Below are 19,119 nucleotides of genomic sequence, written 5' to 3'. Positions count from 1 at the left end.
GGGTACAGTAGTTTAGCATGTTTATTTGTCATTACAGCTTAGTGTGTGCAGACTTACATCTTTGTATATGTCAGGACTGATGACAGAGTGGCAACGAGCAAACACTCCCTTGGGATCTGTTAACTTGGAGCACCAGTACTGGGCATAACTCTCTGAGACAAAGAAACATACATAAATGAAGAATGAAGATTCATATTATCATATGAAAATACGATATATCACACATTACATGGTATGGCACGACATAATAAGACATTGGACGATGCAATCTAGTACCCTTGCTGATGCCCTGGCTACAGGGGTGTCCAAAGCGTGAGGTGACATCAGGGCAATTGGCTCTGGTTTTCCAAGTGTTGGCAAAGGCTGCAGCAGTACCCTCCACCAGCCCATTCATCACCCTGAAATCATCACTCATTTTGTTGTTGAAGTTCCCACACAAACCTGTAGAGAAGGTGACACACATTTACAAAAATACTAAAGATATGTATTACATAACACTTTTTCCGCAAATCAACTCCTAAGTGAGTAAAATATTGCTTTAGCATACCAGTAAGAGTAGAAAGCCATCCACTGGCTGTAATAAACAAATCACTTTCAAGTCAAACACTGTTACAATCTCCAGACCTAACTGACAACATAGCTATTAAACACAGTATTGTGTTGTTAATAGAAGAAAAACTTAAGCATTTGGGAAATCTTAGCAAATTGGATATCATTGACACACTTCTAACAAAAGTTGCCATGCTGAAAAACATGGTCACGGTATTCAGAGTTGATACACCCAAATATACCAAACCATTTATATTAATATCAGTAACCACTGCCAAATAGACTATGTTACTGAACTGGAAAGACAGAACCAAGGTATCCACAACCCATTCAACTGACTCAATCTAGAAAAACTTACCACATGAAATAACAACATTAATCCTTAAGACAGCTGGTCCTCCTTTCTACAATACCTTCAACACTGATCACTCTTTACACAAATGGCTCGGACATAAATGGAAGTTTTAGTGTTCTTGTAAATTGTTTAATTGTATTTGTAGTTTTTGTAGTTTTCTCTTTTTATGCTCTAAAAATCTACAAGAAAACACAATGTGGAGTTTGTCCCATCAAACCTGTTTGTCTGGTTCTGTCTGTTTTGTATTTTGTTGTATATTGTGTAACTCTGTATTCAAAAAACAAAGTCAAATGTAAAACATCAGGTACTGATGTTGAGGCATACCAGAGGTGGTTCCTTTGAGTGAAGGGTGAGCTGAGATGAAGACCTGCATCATGGGAGACAGCTGGACCATCATTTGTATGCCCACCTTGGTGTTGATGACGATGTAGAAAGATGATGGCCTGAAGGCACTCAGCTCAGCTGGAGCAGTCAGAAGATTTAAAAACTTGATGTTAAAACAACTTGTTCAATCAGTCATAGAAATACTGTATTCACATTACTGTATTCTTTTTCTCAGTATTGCATTAGGTAAAGGCACTGAGATTGAAGTTTCTCTACATGTAAGAATATAGTCATTGTCATGTTCAATTATTGATCTTGTTGATCCAGTTGCTCTGTTCATTTATCATCTGATGAAAATTTGAAACTCTTTTGATGTAATGATTTTTACACTTTACTTGAGATGAATGGATCAGAACTCAACCAATAAGTCTCAACTGTCTGTGAGTGTTTCTTTTAAAGGAACAGCTGTTTATAGCATGCTGTGTGTATTCTGTAATATCATTTGTAGTAACTCACGTGTAAACAGTGGCAGCTGAGACACAATCTGGTTCACATAGACCTGTCCAGATGCCTGAATTTTCACAACCTGTCAATTTGAAGAAAAATTTAGATGATGATGATGATGATGATGATGATGATGATGATGATGATGATGATGATGATCAATGATAAACGATGAATGTTGATACACCATGTTGGTGAGGATTAGACAACCTTGACATTAGGTCAGCCATAAATAAAAAAACTCTAAAACCCTTCTCCAACCATTTGCAGTGTGATTCTCAAGGAGTGTGTGTGTGTGTGTGTATGTGTGTGTATGTGTGTGTGTGTGTGTGTGTGTGTGTGTGTGTGTGTGTGTGTGTGTGTGTGTGTGTATGTGTGTGTGTGTGTGTGTGTGTGTGTGTGTAAAGCTTACCACAGAATTTCCATATAAGGCCAGAGTTACAGCTCTGAGGCAGGTCCTACTGTCAGCCAGACCACACTTGACCAGGTCCACCAGTACAGTGTATGCAGAGCCATTACTTTGCTGCAACACACATTGCAAATCATAAATTATACATTTGATATGTCTGTTGATCAAATACCAAATATATCTATTAGGATGTCTTTTAGATTACAGCTCATCTCTCAAGAGTCCATTATAAAGTCACTCATAAATCACACATAAATCACACAGGATGTGTGCATACACACTTCATTTACATCAACATACCTGCATATATTTAAACTAGTGCACACATTCTTACAGTGCTGTATGTTGACAGCCATAATAAGAACTTACAGTCCACAGCACATCAGTTTCTAGTCATTTTGTGAATGCATTATTGCATTGAGTTCCTTTTTCTACTGTGGGCCTTCATGTACTGTACTTCACAATCATAGTGTCGATCTTGCTGCATTTTCAGTGGAATCTGCACTCTGTCTATATCTATCTGAGCTGTGCAACAGAAACAGTAACATCAAACAGTTTTGTAAAACCATTCAAAAGCACAACTAACATCATCCTCAGCCATAGGAGGACCTTATGATCTCATTGATAACCGTGTAGTTTGAATCTTTTAAAGTTTCTTTTACAGTCACACTAGGAGGCAGGCACATTGGTGTGTTTTGTGATGTATATCATGTTGTGATTTGTGGGTCACAACATTATATGGGTCAATCATTCACTTCTACTACTACCACAACCTGCTACTATCTAAGTACATATTTTCAGTTGTTGCAGTCAGTCTACTTCTACTCAAAATGTGTTTTTACTTTGATTGTAGTACATGGGAAGTATCCCATAATCATGGTTGAGCATTACTGAAGATGATGATGTGTACTACCTTAGCCATAACATAGGAGCAGTCCCCATGGAAGGTATAGACTTTCCCATCAAAGGTGTTGATGTGGGCTCCTCCCTCCACAGAGCAGGTTCCTGGACAGTTCTCCTCTGTACATTTCCATTGGCCACTCTGACACACACTGTCAACACACACACACGAACACACACACACACATACACACACACACAGTATATGAAACTGATTAGTGGCATTCTTAGTATCATTAACATCTATTTATGAATGCATTACACACTGAGCAGTGGTTAACAATCATGTCAGTCAAAAGTTTTCCACCAGTACGAACACATAAGGAATGAAGAGCATCTCCGTCCCGAACACATAGCTGGTGGCTATCATAGGACAGCTAAAGATGGGTGGCAAAACTAGCGGGATTGTTTGTCTTCATTTGCCTTTACTAGCACTTGTGGGGCAAGCTGTAAGAATTGAAGACTGAAGAAAAGAAACCTGGCTGAATTTCAGTCATAACTAATGATGTTTCTGACTCTGTGGATTCCCAGTGGAATGCATTTCACTGTAATTTACTAACTGGATGAGAGAACAAACAAAACAAACCAAAAGAAACAAACAAAAAATTCTGTTAGGGCCAGGGACCATGATGGAACATGGTGTTATATAGGCATTGATGTGCCCTTTAAAATAATGTATGTAATAAATAGGTAATCTACAGGAATCCAAATTAAATGTATCTTCAGCAGCTTGAACTCTTTAACTGATTGTTTTTTTGCCACTTGGGGGCAGTGGAAACAAGTAGTGAACACAACCCTGAAATACAGGGGGGTCAAACCATTAATTGACCCTTTGTACCCAATGGATGAGGCATTGCCATAACAATAATAATAATTACTATTATCATTATGAATTATTAACAAGCTTAATTTATATGGAATCTTTCAAAAGACAAGTTCACCAGCTAGTCTACAGCTAACTGTATCTGTTTGCTGTTTGGTTCTGAGCAGGTAGCGTACTGTAGCTTCATTTTGAAACCATCGCCATGAGAACGCTTAGAGTGAACCAAAACAGGCTTGTAGCTGAAATTCACTAGAACACTCTGTTAAACTGAGGATAAGTGGCGGAGTCACTACAGCTCAATTTACTCTCAATGTCAATTTACACATCATCATTTCATAAATTGTCATTGTAGAAAATAAGTAAACAATCACTTTATCTCCATAAGAGGGTTGCAGTGAGACTAACTACTGACTACATCATTGAGTGAACTACTTGCAATAGCAAAAAACAAACATAAAAAAGTTAGAAGTTCTCATCTTACCAGGATCTACAGTTGAAAGAGTAAGACTCTCCTGACTTATAGGCTTTGCCGTTGTGTGTACATGGACACTGCTCTGCTGTAATACAGCCAGTGTTACTGATATCATCGAAGACCGTTCCTGAGGAGGAGAGATAATAATGACTTACCATCATGTTTTATGTCTGTGAATGAGACAGAAATTACATTGTTTTCATTTGGATACAGCATATATAGTACAAAATGTGAGTGGATACCAGCAGGGCAACTGCAGCCATCCTGGCAGTGACTGTCGCATGTCTGGCTGGCCTGAGGGTTGGAGCAGCTGTCAGGACATGAGCTGCTACACTCTGTGAACTCCATGTTGTAAGGACATTCTTTGTCTGTGGAGACAAACACTTTAATGTTATACTAGTGACAATCAAACAACTCTGCTTAACATGTGATCTGTCTGGAAATAGTGTTAATGAAATGGACACCAGAGCATTCAAATAAAACATGTCTAGTCATCTTTTTAATTGTTAGTATCCTTACAACAAAAAGTAGTATTCCTCCATGGTTGGGGCTTGCCGCCTGCATGGACACACTCTCTGGAGAACTCTGAGATGGTTTTACAGAGGACAGAGTCAGTGTTGTCTTTAGAGTTGCACATATCAGCCATGCAGGCTTTACTGAAGGATTCCAAATCCAGAAGGTTTTGGCAACTGCTGAATGGATCACTGGAGAAGAACTGCTCACAGAATTTCTGAAAACAGAAAAAAAATAAGATCAGTCAGTCAGTTATAAAATCCAATTAGAAATCCTAACAACGGGTGCAGACTAGTATCAACTATAGGGTGGTATGTGATGAAGGTAGGGTAGCTGAAAATGTTTGATAAGCATGGTGTTAAGAGTTGTGTGACATGTTTTAATTTTGATAGACTTGCTCTCATACTCTAAACTGATCATAAGGAGACTAGTCTCTGCTTTTTCAGTGGTGATGTGTTACATCATAACATTATAATCTTACTCTGGTCTTAATGGAATCTCCCAGACATTCCAGTCCATTCTGCTGCACTAGATGTTGTGATCTTGATGCTCTGATTATTCTGCCTACAATGTTTAGCTTTGCAGAATCATCTTTGACAGCCAACTGACAAACACATCTCTCTTGTTAGTTGGAGAGCCCCAGGTTAGGATGCATAGACTGAGTTGACATAAAAACCAGAAAGATATGAAAATCAAACAGTTCTTGTAACATGACACTAATCATATGAGAAAAACACTCACTGTTGAGTAGCTACAACAGAATGTATGTTATTGTGATGCCCACTAAAGTGTTATCACATCTGGGGTAGTTTCTGTAATTATATAATTAATGTTTTGAATATTTGTTCAGGGGTAATCAACCTGTTTCCACCATCCTTGCACTAAAATATTTTATATAGACGTCAGGAGTAATTGTGGGGTTGCCAGCAGGGGCCAGTGTGGCGCTTATTGTGCTCCGTGGGGCTTTAGATCAGTTTGGTTTGCTTTGCAGCTTTCCTCTTTCTGCTGAGCGAGATGAAAAGCGGATGCAGAGTTTGTCTCACTTATTTCTCCTGTTTCCAGGTTGGTGGAATAGTAAATTAAGCTAAGTAACTGAGGTGTAACATGTTGACATGTCACTGAATGTTTTAATGTCAGCTAATAAGGCTGTTTTATGAATATGCTGACGTATATGTACATAGACCAGTAGCCGCATTTTCGCGCCTGATGATGTCAACGGTTGCTACCACAGTCACCTCGGTCAGATTTTTCTTTTTAGCTCCTTGAACATTTTTGTTTTCAAATGTATGATATTGTGTAAAATGTGAAAAGCTAATGTTAAAAACTGATTTTATGTACTGTAAAAATGTTAAAAACTAATGTTAAAAACTAATTTTATAGATTTTCTATAGAAGTGTTTAAAAACAAGTTAAAAACCTGTCAGCCCATGCATTTAGAGTAAAATGATTTTAGTTGGAAATGGAAAATGTATTTAGGAACCATTTGTAAGTGGTAACAAGCTATGTTTTATACGTAAGTCATAACATAAGCTGTTGACGTGGTGCCAGCCTGTACCTGTAACATTATTCTATGATATGGTACCTTTTTTTTAAATCATGAAGTTGGATAAAGTCAAAAGATGAAAATTCTGATTTATTAGAGTGACTATTAGAGTATTTTAAAGTATTGTTGTTCATTTTTTAACTGTTCTTTATGTCCTGGATAGATAAGGCTCAGTTAGTAATATATTTTACTATATTTTTACTGAAGTGGAGTCTTGAAGTCTGAAACTTACCTCTGATCATGTTATGAGTTGTCAAATGATGAAATTGTTCATTTAGCAAATATGTACATAACAGCTTGTTTATTTTACATTTCTATTATCAATCAATACAAATATTACATTATAATGATTACAATGTGAAACAGATGGACCAGCAATAACAAGTTATTTAGAAAAGAAACATCAAAATATAAAAAGTGCAAAAAATGTTATCAACAAAATTTTATATTAAATGGTTCAAAATGAATTATTGTTTTGAGTTGAGGATACTCTACTAATACTCTTCTCAATATTGACACAGATAATCCGGCATACTCATCTTTCACACAGTTGACTTCATGATATATAGAATGTAAATGTGGAGTATGATCAAGAGTGAAGAGTTACCTTATCTCCACAGCTCAGGACTGGGTTGAGCTCAGGCTCCTCACAGGTCTCTGTTGCCTCATTCACCTTGTAGGCCTCAGCATAGTCTGACACAGACAGTGAAACTCCTACAGTATAGGACAGACAATAACAACATTGGTCATTGTGATTATTCAGCCCAGTAAAGCAGGTAAACACCAGTAAGCAAGTACAATTTTGCAGCTGAATGGTGGTCTCCTGCATCCATCTGTTCATCCAACTAACCCACCTCCTCCTAACAAGGCAAAATCATCTCATCAAGTCACCTATCATCATCTCAACTGCATCACTTCCGTGAGTCACAATTACTATGGCTGTTAGATGGTGTAAACATCTAACAGGTCCTTTTTTCCCCAGTCTGAATTTTAAACCTATATTGTGAGGACAGGCTATAAATACTATGATGAATGGAGATCCAGTTAACACCAGTTAGTCACTTTCCTATCACAAATTGACCACAAGGACATTAAAGTGAAGTAAAATGTCTCTTTAGTAATGATGAAGCCAATACGCCTATAGACGATCTGAATGAACAACAGACTTGGTGATCAACAGTTGCAGCTTTATGCCTGTTAAAAAACCCACATCACATCTTGACAACACTACAAAATGCATAGAACTAGCTTTATGACTAAAACTGTGTACGCGCACAAAGACGCATTCTTTTTGTCAGGTTTATAAAGCTGTGCCGACACATGGTTCTTGTTAAAGTCATAATGGAACTAGCCTCATTTCCACTCCAATCATTTACTATAAATGGATGAAGACATGGTTTTATCAACTCATATCAACATGCTGCCTGTTCCACCAGTCTGTACAAATACCCTAACCCTAACCATAACCCTAACTAAACAAAGTGCAAAGAAGTAGTGCAGTTTTACAGATTGTGTTGCAGCAGCAAGGTTCTCCAACAGCCAGAACAGCTGTCATTACGCGTAATCATTATGCACAGCTGTGCAGCTATTTATAGTGTCCATATCATAAATTCATTACATGGACCCGTAGACCATCATCAGCAGTGATATCTCATCACCATTATCATCACAAATGTAATCAATGATTAGTTTGTAGAGCTCATATCAAAACCGTTACAGAGGGTGTGTTGCATTTATTACATTTTGTATGATCTAAAGCAGTTCATCAAGTTTATAAATGCACCCTTGATTGGTGTTTTCCAGAGCGCCACATTAAAATCATTTAATTAGTGCAGTTGGTTATCAACCTAACCAATCTTTAATTATATTTAGATTCCTCTCCTGTGGCTCAGGAGGTAGAGTGGTCGTCCTCCAATTGGAACATTGGCAGTTTGATTCCCAGCTCCTCCTGTCCACATGTCAATGTGTCCTTGGGCAAGACACTGAACCCGAAATTGCTCCCGTTTCTGTGCCAACGGTGTTTGAATGAGAATGAATGGTTAAATTCCCCCTGATGAGCAGGATGGCACCCTGCGTAGTAGCCCCTGCCATCAGTGTATGAATATGTGTGAATGGGTGAATGAGTTGTAATGTAAAGCGCTTTGAGTGGTCGTAAAGACTAGACAGGTGCTGTATAAGTACAGTCCATTTACCATTGCACCTCATCATATACCTCTGGCTGGCTCTAGAATAACATAGTCTATGTGAAGTGTGAAGTGTTCACATTCTGACCGAAAATTCTGGCCCCAGATGTTTTTGGGTTGCTGCCATAAGAGACCCTAATATTAAGGGAGATTGTTCACACAGGCAGTTTAGTAGAACCAGCGTGAAAGTAGTTCTGTTTATTGATTTATTTTTCAGTGAGTACAATTTACAGCATGTTATCTCTCCATAAAACTGAAAAGGATCTTACCGTCTTTCACCAACTCATTGGCTACACCGTCAAAGTCTCCACACAGTCCACAGATCTGGTTCTGGTATTTGTCATCTATTTCAAGCTGTGAACACATCCAAAAGATATTGTAGTTAGTTGCAAAATCACAATATTGTACGTAATCAGTTATGATTCAGAGCAGTTGTTTTCAGGTTTGACCACCTCAAAGTTTTACTGCCTTGGGGTTGCTGAAGTATATTTTCAAATTATTACTAAAATATTGAAACATGTCATTTTTTTCTATGCAGTCTATTTGGGGCTTTGAGTAAGCCATAGTTATATTCACATCACCACCTGGCGGCACTCTTTCTGAGTTCATGAGGAATTTCAAGATATAAACTGAGGCTCATGAGCCAGAAAAGGGTTGGTGAACTTTTCTAAATCATGTGGAGAACCTCAGTATGCAATGTATTATGTGAGCTCTGCTGATTCCATCTATCCCAGTATAATGTCAAGAAGAACCTACCTGAGTAAATGTAATTCTGTGTACATATTTTTGTAATACTGAAATGATATCAGTCAATCTTTATGAATTATATCAGTGTAATTGGGCAATCATTCAATCACATCCATCTTCTTTGAAGTAATGCATTCAGCCACATGTTTACTTAAAGCAGGTACAATTTCATGGTGGTTTTCAGGCTTGACTTGTTGGATATTGTTTGCTGATCTCTCCAGGGCATATCCCACAAAAATCACTCAGTGCCTCATTATTGCTGTGTAGTGAGCTTTGATCAATCTTTTAGTCTAGTTTGTCTGCCAGTCTGTTAGTTAAAGACATGAAGATCTGACCTTGAGCTCAGGGCCAAGGAGAAACTGATGGTGGGAATAGTGTCATTGTCATTTATAAAGCTGTATTGATGTACTGTACAAATATATAAGCATGTGTAAGAAAAACCTGCTCTGATTACATAGAGTCAGATCTTGTTGTGTACAGGCTCAAACTATGAACATGTGTTGTTTTGTTTAATATCCAATGACACTACACCTGACCACAAAAGTGAGGACAGACACCTGTGTGAGTGTGTGTTTCTTACATCCAGAGAGTCATCCAGGTTCCAGACAGATCTGATTCCCAGCTTAGTTTCAACAATGATACTGGATGTGGACCCCTTAATAGTCACCCCGAATGAGACCATTGGCAGTGACACGCTGCAGCAAAAACAGATTAAAAATTAGACAGAAAGCAGGAGCTGATACAGAACGTTTTTTCCCCCAGTGAGAGACAGTTATAACATGCAAAGGAGCCTCTGTGAATGGGAATGAAAAAGTAAAATTACGCACAAAGTCATTGTTGTCACTTGTTGGAGAGGAATTTAGTTCTGCCACGATACTGTACAGGAGTGTTTGCCTATGTTATTGGCAGTAATTGGGAGGGCAACAAAACCTTCCAAAGCTATTACAAAACCATTACAAATGACTGTTTAAAAAAATAATGTATTATGGTGTGACAACACAGCGGTTACAGTCTGCTTAGATTTGGGCAAAAAACACTGTTAGGATTAGGGAAAGATCATGATTTAGGTAAAAGTGATCACTTGAAATTTGGTGTGGGTAAAATTACCACATTAAAAATTAGGCAACCTTTGTCATCATGGCAACAGTGAATACCACGACAATCATAGTCATGGGTTTTAAAAAACTACTCCAATCCATGATTGGAAACATGACACTAGTGGTTGGAAACAGGAAGCAAACAGCAGTAAACTGCCGCAAAGCCCACTGAATCCACGACCCAAAGTGTCACCTCCAAATATGGAAATTTGTCAGCTTCCATACACATCATTTCAACTGCATCACCTCTCTGGGTCATAATTACTAGGACAGTTAAATGGTGTCTGTTGCTCAAACTATATGTCATTTTTGGGACTCCATTCATGATATAAAGTGAACAGGCTCCTACAATGTCCTGTAGTTTGACAAAATAACAAGTCCATTTACTTTTACCTTTTTGGAATCTTTCATCTCACACTAGCTGTCCAGAGAGCTATCTCCATTACTACTGAGCACTATCTGCTGAGGCAGACTGTGAAGCATGGTTGAACATTTCAGAAAAAACTATATATATAGTTAGATATAGTTTACAAGTGTGAACTGAACTTACGTCTTGCCATTGAAAATCACAGCACTGCTGGACAGCTCCACCACAGAACCTTCCAGCTTGATGATGATCTTGCTGATAGTAGGGATGTCGTTGACTATTTTGCGTCTCATCTGGATGTTGAAATTCTCATAGCTGCCTTTACACTGTGATGCCACAACATGGTTACAAGTAGAGGCAAGCTGGAAGAACTCTCCATCAAAGGTCTTCCAGTGATAGTGTCCCCAAGTCGTGCACACTCGGCCGATGTGAGATGAATTACCTACAACGACATCATCATTACATTAAACACATTTTTGAATTGATGAGAAGATTTTAGCATAAATCTACTTTGGACATTTGTTTTGCAGTTACCTGAATTGAGGTTTAGTGTGTTAACAGGGGGAATGATGGTTACTGTATTAAAGAGAAGGAATATTCATCACACACACACGCACACACACACACACACACACACACACACACACACACTCACATAAGTGACTGGTACTAAATACACATGTATACATATGTATGTTTGTTAAACAATGCATGCACACTTTTGTGGACTGTAATGGTAACAGGTGATCTGTAATCAACTGCAGTTTTAATCTTTAAAGTTTAGTTTTGAAGTCAAAGTAGGAGAATTAGATAGTTTCTTGTAGTATTTTACAGATAAATGCAAAGGAAAAGATTAAACAAGAAAGAAAACATCTTAATTTACAACTGTTGTATTAAAGCATGTTTTCTGCCCATCACCTTACACCAAAATTAACTTAAAACAACAACATCCAGCTGGCTTCTCAATGACCTTGTACAATCATCTCATAGTGTATCCAGTGAGTGTGAAGCTGTTAGTGGTATTTTAGATCATCACTCACCAGTCTGAGTGAGTGAGCTGACCAGCAGCGTCAGGTAGATGAGCCATAACGTGAACTGAAGTCCTGTAGTCCCCATGTTCATCTAGAGGACTGACCCACTATGAGAGTACTCACCTGGAGGGCAAAGGCTTTATAACCTGACAGTCAAGGTGGAGCTACACCAGTTCCTGCATGCACAAAGAGAAGGGGGGGGGGGGGGGGGGGGCAGCTCCACAACTCATCCCTCCTTCATTCGCATATTCAGCGTGGTTAGCCTGTGATATTTACATTTTGTTACTTTTTGTTTGCACAGTAAACATGTCATCACCTCCATCAGTGCTCTGTGCTCTTTATTCACCCTGCAGGCCTGATGAACCAGATCTGACAGGAGATGGATAAGAAGGAGCGTTTTTTTGCAGTCATTCTGTGAATCAGTTCAGTTGTAAAATGTATAAAATCAATGCTTAACATAAATGTTGAGTATTTCAATATTTAACCATAAAACCATCATCCATGTGTTTTAGTAAAATGAACCACATTCTGGGGAGTTTTATACCGTCCCAGCTTCTCAGTCCAGTCAACTCTATCTCATAGAAATTCTGTTGATATACAACTAAACTGTTTATATTATATGTTATATATGTTTATAGAAAAACACATTTACAATTTAGTTGTATATGTATGTGTACATTTCTAGGTCTCCTAGAAATTATGTTCATATACAACTACATTTCTAAGTTTCTATGTTGGACACTAATAGACCCACTGTACATTACTGTATCTCAGTGCTGAATTCAGATTCAGTCATACACATAATGACAAAATGATATGGTATGAATTGTATATAACATGTGGTCTGGAAATTCTGTTTCATAAAAAAGGTTTAAATAAGTCTGTCCTAAGCATACCATGGAAACCAATCCCTGTAGACTTTCAGTCAGACTAGTTTTTAGGCTTAGCTTCACATCGGTTCTTAACCAGTGTCAATCTGCAAGACTAAAACAACACTAGTGTTTTCTCCACAGTTTCTCCCTGAACTGTCTATATGTATTACATATAAAACTTACCTCACACATAGGATACACTGTACCCATCCAGAAAAGTCTCTAAAGTCTCTAAACATGATACTATTATTTGCTGCAAAATAAATTACTATACTTCTTCTGACTATTTTCTTTTCTAAGCCACAAACTTGTGGTTGCTCTTGTTCTCTATCATTAAAACTCCTAGTAAGGATAAGGACAAGGCTGTTCATCCCACCTGTAGAGTTCCACACAGGCAGAGAATCTTTGACAAGAAGCGATGAAGCGGTTTGATATTTGGAGGCATTTGAAGATATAGATAAGGTATGATTGTGTGTCTGGTGCTAAGATCTAAAACATGAACTGCAAAACTGTTTATCTTATCACTCACATGACATACCTAACTGAGTGGAAGTCAGTGGAAATATATTGCCAAACTTTACTGCACAGTTGCTATCATGCCTCAGTATATAGTAATCAAACAATTACAAGCACTGCTGTCATCAGTGTCCTGAAGGAACCTGTTACTATTGGATCTTGAATAAACATGTCTTATTTACTGTGTTTGCAATATGTGATGACTATAACACAATAAAAACCCCAAAATGATAGATATCATATTGCACCAATAACAAAATTGCACCCCTATAAGGATGATTAGAAATGTGGCCATGTGCCACGTTGTTCTTGGCCATGAGCCAAGGAAAAACTGAACTCTATCAATTTATATAAACCACTATAAACCACTTAACATTTGTACTCATATCACCTGAACTGGGAGATGTAAAGCTAAATTATTTCTTCCCTGATTCCCTGGCAGAAAAAAAGTATCTAACTTGTAGTACAGCAAACAAATGAATTTGAATGGCCTTAAGTCAGTGGTTGTAAGTCTGATTCCCTTGATATTTCTGGACACTTTATGCCTGTACAAAGCTGTAATATTTCCACGTTCTTCAACAAATACCATGACTGTATGCTTTCCCTTCCTATTCCATGATTATCTAATCAATGACTTATTGAGTGTATAAGAGGTCTCAGTGTGCAGCGGTCCGCACCCATCACTTAGACGGCTATGGAAACAATATGGCACATTGTTCAGATGTAAATATGACGTGTGTTGCTTTAAGGAGGAGGATTGTGTGTGCTGTACTGGTGTTGATGTCGGAGGCTTATGCAAATAATCCATAGTGACTCAGCTTCCTCAGTCCAGGATATGCATCCTGTGGTGCATCTTTAATAACAACTCTATCAACTAGACTCATTGTATCAATAAAGACTTAGTTCTGTGAAATGCCATTAAAGATGTACTGCACACTTAAACATGTCTTTTGAGTTGTAAATGAAATTATAAAACTAATGTAATGAAAAACATCAATGCTGGTGTTAATATTGATATTGACACCAAATTTATAAAAATCGACATTTCATGGATTTAAAATGGCTCAACCTATCATCAGCTGTTTAAAGTCAGCCCTGAAAGAGTGAGGCCAATGCTGTATGCATGTAGAGTCAGCAGTTTGGGAGTTCTCCTCTAACAAAATAATTGATGATCAGAATAAAGAATTTTCTCAGGAGTAGTCCTAGATCCAAATATTAGGATTAAACATTAGAAAGTCAATATGAGATTTCAAGATTACAAAACTTTTGTGATAACATATTTCCAATTAGCCTCTAGGACATGTGGAGCATGTGAAGAGCATATAAATGCAGTCTGTGATTTTTCTAAGAGAGAACACTAGTCACTAAGAACACATCATCATAAGAACACTCAAGGTCTGATTCCTATTTTTGCTTTATTGAAGATCTATGGTATGTAGGTACTTAAAAAGATTTCGCCCCGGTAAATCAAATAATTCAAGATAGTTGGAGAAAGCTAACAAATATGCTATTAATATGTAGGTCAGTAGCAAATATGCCATTAATGTTCAGGTCACTAATGATTTTGATACCTTTCCTCATCCAACTTCATAGAATACTATAAGCAATACAGACTTCTAATTTATTATTCTAACCCTATTTGTTGATATATAACGGTTAAAAGAAATTTGGGAGTGACCAATATGTTCTCTATTTGAATAGTCTGCATGATTTTCATTGAACACCCTGTACTCAAATGTTATAAAATGGGTGAACCCTAACAAAAAATCCACTGGCATGTGTAGGCCTACTTTGAAATAAATTACACAGAGCTATATGCAGGCATCTTTCAGTCCTCCCTGTATATGTGGAAAATGAATCAAATGAAAAGTAAAGACTATTAATGACAGCAAACTGCAGCAGAGACTAACTGATCCTCTCCTCTCTCTCAGCGGGGGCGGAGCTGAGCCTTCAGTGTGTACAGCTGAGACAGAGGCAGGCAGCGGTGGAGAGTTGTCAACAACTTAACTCACTAATTTAACAACAGTCCCTATGAAAGAAGACTCCAATTGATGAAAAATATTTTCGTAAAGGATGTGATTGAATCATAGGCCTATAAACGAAATATATAACCTTCTTGACTGACCTGACCTCCTGGTGAACATGGTCAATTATTTTACAATATTTAGCTACATCAGTGGCAAGCTTTGTGTTCCCTTTCTTCTGTCCCTCTCCCTCATGGCCGGCCCGTGGCATAAACGGTCTATGCGGTTGTTTACACACACGATCAGTGGGACTATATTTTGCCAACTCTTCACACTGCAGTGCGGGATTTTTACATAAAATGATAAACCATTACATTTAAGCCCTTCCCAAACGAGTTAACACAATACCGATTACGCCTATCATTGCCATATAAATATCTGTTCTCATTATCTTCAGTCTGTGGAACTTTCCTCTTTCCTGAACTGGCTGTATGAATGTACGTCTGCCGGTTGAGAGGGTAACTTCCGGTTAGCTATCTGCTAACTTCAACGCGGAAGAAATAATTGAATTGTGCGGCTCTTCAGACTGTCCAGATGTTATCGGACAGATGGATACATTTTGCTTACAGCGATACGAGTCGATTCGCCGGAGTTATATGATGTTCAAACTCATTTATTTACTGTTTTACAGCTGCCTCAACAAACTCTGTGTAACCATGGTGACTAAGATACACAGTAAGGGTAACCATGGTAACCTAGATACACAGTAGATAATGCTACGGTCAGGATGTTATAAGGACTATTAAGACTCACAGGCCTCATTAGATTAACTTCATCAGCTATATAAATGTGATATTTAAACACTTCTGGTGTTTTAATTTTTCATAAATCACCTTTAAATCCAAATGAAGAAGAGAGGAGAGCCTCTGCTGTCCAGGAGGGAGAGTGTGTGTTTCTATCAACAGCTGCTTTGAACGGCCAAAGAAGAGATAATATAAAGGTTTGTTATTGTTTATCAAATCTGATTAAATTATAACTTTAAATTTATAACGGCTAGCTTAACTAGCACCCAATGTTTTCTTGCAACATTAAAGTGATGGTTTTATTATTTTTATTTATTTTATTATTTTAATTCACCTTCCTAACTCTACTACCCGCAACATCCAGTACCAGTACTACCTATAGATCCATTACACACATTTTAATCAACTTTGGTTTTCAAATAAAGTCAAACAGTTGTTGTTAATTTATGTTCCATCTCTAGTGTGTGTGTTCATGTTCGTTCAGTTATGAGCAGCGTGTGTGGTTTGGTGCTTGTGTCTGAAGTGTTTTGGGGCCACAAACAGAATTTTTGTTTAGGGCCACCAAAATACTAGGGCCGGGCCCTGCTCTCCCTCTCTGCTCCACCTTTCCTTTTTCTTCTTGTCCCTCTCTGCTCCACCTTTCCTTTTTTTCTGTCCCTCTCCCTCTCTGCTCCACTTTTCCTTTTTCTTCTGTCCCTCTCCATCTCTGCTCCACCTTTCCTTTTCTTCTCTCCCTCTCTGCTCCACCTTTCCTTTTCTTCTCTCCCTCTCCATCTCTGCTCCACCTTTCCTTTTCTTCTCTCCCTCTCTGCTGCACCTTTCCTTTTCTTGTGTCCTTCCATTTCTCACGACTTGACTGACAGGGCAGATTTAAGGCAGCAGATTTGATTGGTCCGGGCATCCAGCAACTCATTCTTGCTTGTTGTTGGTGAAGTTGACTGTTAGTCAGGCCAGAACGACCATCAGACCACCGAGAATTGTCCTGGTGCTCCCGATGTGTGGTCCACATCTGACAACAGGAATGTTTCGAACAACAACCTCAGCTGTGGAGTTTCCAAAGACAGAAGTCTTGTCCTCCTCCAGTGGGTGCATGTGCACACGTTCCAGCTCCAACACAGTTTTGTTTTGTCCTCCACCTGGCGTCCTAATGCACCAGGAGTATTTTAGAAGTAGAGCGTATTGACTCAAACCACCCCATTTAAATTAAGTTGCACTGCTAATACAGTAAGCTAAATACTAAGTGTCTTTAGCAACTAAACAAACAAATATTTTTGATTCATTTTCCTTTTCCATTTTTTGTGCTTCTACTGTGGGTCAGAAGGCTACGTAGTGAAATGGTTTCTTTATTTGATAGTTTTAATTGTTTTTACTGCTGAAAAACAGTCAGGGTTTTGTACGGACAGGACCCCAATAGAGTGGTTGCATTCGCTTTCATGGCAGAGCCGGAACATGGTGCACACACACCCAGTGGGATCAAGCTTTTAGACTCTGGTTGAAGTCTTTGACTTCATACATCACATTTTGTGTGTTTCTCCCACTTGTGGACTGGGTAAGAAAAAGTCAACAAAAGAGCATCCCTATCTGGAGAAGTGGCTTGGTTATGATAACCTGATCTCAAAGAAACACATTAAAATAACCCTCTGAAGAAACCATGTTGGCTCAGGCAGTCCGGTACAATAAAATATCAAATAACGATAATAAGAATACCAAGGAAAGAAATCAAAGGCTGTATCATGTAATGTTCGTTTGTTGCCAGATTAATTTAATATTCAATTTTGGCATGCAGTTGCTAATAATACATATCATACTTATATGTTAGCACAAAGTAACATATATCTACTAATGTATGCAATGTATTGTAACATACCTTGCCAAGAAAGCAGAGTGACGTCAGCTGGTTTTGTGCACACACTTTATGCACAGTAAGACAGGCTACTGGGGCCAGCTCCCAGCCAATCGCAGGTAGCTGACATGACGGACAGGCTTCACTGGTCTAAACTGGCGACATGTTCACTGACAACTGGAAATAACAGTATTTGAACCTAACAGTCTTCTGTCTGCACTGAACAGTGTGTCATCACCAACTTAAAACCCACCTCTTTTCTTTGGCTTTTGACACCATGTTGTCAGGTTCAGGCAACCTAAAACACTTTAAAATATCAAACAAAGGAGAGAAGACAACAGGATTAGAGTTTTTACTTGCAAGGAGCAAGGAGAACGGACAGAGATCTGCTCAGTTAAGATCTCCAACCCGCTCTGAGCAAATCTTGCCGAACCCTTTCTCTTTATTGGTTTCAGGGAGTCCCTAATTTACATAGTCAATTTTGCTCTAAGGGGTAGGGGTCACACATCGGTCATAAATAGGTCACTGATCTGCAGCTGGTCTGCCTCGGGTGGACACACACACTTCAAAGACCTTTTTATAAGGGTTACAGTTTGGCCATAAAACTTCAGATAGTCGTCCTGTGCAGGATCACAGGTTGGTCACAGATCTTCAGATAGTCGTCCTGTGCAGGGTCACAGGTCTTCAAAGAGTCCTGAAAAACAACCTTAAAAAACAGCATGCTTGTACACCATAAGGACTAATGATTATAGAAAGGGTAAATATGGGATAACTTACATACAATAATTCCAACATTTCCCTCCTGTTTATCACATATTTACTCATCTTCTCATTTCACTTATATCAACCACTTCAAAAGATTTTCAGTTGTAAAATCATTTTTATGAGAACATACAGGTTTACACTCAGAGTTATTTGTTTTCTTTTTACTGTTTACCAATCAGAATTAACATTAGACGAAATCAGGAACAGATCAGGTAACTTATCCTCAAGATCATCATTATCATTATCATCATGTCCAAGCAAAGGATACATCTGAGCAAATCGACTATCCACGGGTGTAATGGCAGTAGTGATTAGTCTATTAAATAAAGCACGAAGACAGGGAATACAACAACAGCCACACAAAGTCAAAATCGCTGCAAAAACTGCAATTGAGACTAGGACAGAAGATACCAGAGCTCTATACTTCCCAAAGGCATTCATCCATGAATCCCACAAGGTGGTGTCAACACCGGAATGATCTTTCATCTTACCATTCAGTGAACGCAGGCCCTCAATGGCCTTAGTCAGACTGCCATCAGC

The 19,119-nt window shown here is 38.4% G+C and overlaps 2 protein-coding genes across 2 annotated transcripts in view; both read right to left on the bottom strand.

Annotated features, from left to right (window-relative positions):
• LOC128361115 (mucin-2-like) overlaps positions 1 to 4,690 on the bottom strand; it is a 36,043-nt gene extending 31,353 nt beyond the window's left edge. The window contains exons 1-8 of the mRNA XM_053321633.1: positions 4,579 to 4,690; positions 4,346 to 4,463; positions 3,055 to 3,193; positions 2,145 to 2,255; positions 1,745 to 1,814; positions 1,229 to 1,366; positions 277 to 441; positions 58 to 152 (exon numbers count right to left, since the gene is read on the bottom strand). Coding sequence (XP_053177608.1) covers positions 58 to 152; positions 277 to 441; positions 1,229 to 1,366; positions 1,745 to 1,814; positions 2,145 to 2,255; positions 3,055 to 3,193; positions 4,346 to 4,463; positions 4,579 to 4,684 — 942 coding nt within the window. The 5' untranslated portion in view covers positions 4,685 to 4,690. The remainder of the gene's footprint in view (positions 1 to 57; positions 153 to 276; positions 442 to 1,228; positions 1,367 to 1,744; positions 1,815 to 2,144; positions 2,256 to 3,054; positions 3,194 to 4,345; positions 4,464 to 4,578) is intronic.
• Positions 4,691 to 4,835: 145 nt separating this feature from the next.
• Positions 4,836 to 11,901, bottom strand: LOC128360975 (mucin-5AC-like). Its single transcript, XM_053321548.1, has 6 exons — positions 11,826 to 11,901; positions 10,969 to 11,227; positions 9,902 to 10,016; positions 8,844 to 8,928; positions 6,999 to 7,105; positions 4,836 to 5,066 (listed from the first exon to the last, which is right to left on the bottom strand). The coding sequence occupies exons 1-6, from the start codon at positions 11,899 to 11,901 to the stop codon at positions 4,836 to 4,838; spliced, it is 873 nt and encodes a 290-aa protein (XP_053177523.1).
• Between the last annotated feature and the right edge of the window lie 7,218 nt (positions 11,902 to 19,119).

This window comes from Scomber japonicus, chromosome 1 (assembly GCF_027409825.1).
Source record: "Scomber japonicus isolate fScoJap1 chromosome 1, fScoJap1.pri, whole genome shotgun sequence".
Lineage (NCBI taxonomy): Eukaryota > Metazoa > Chordata > Actinopteri > Scombriformes > Scombridae > Scomber > Scomber japonicus.
This window is presented reverse-complemented; position numbering and strand designations above follow the sequence as displayed.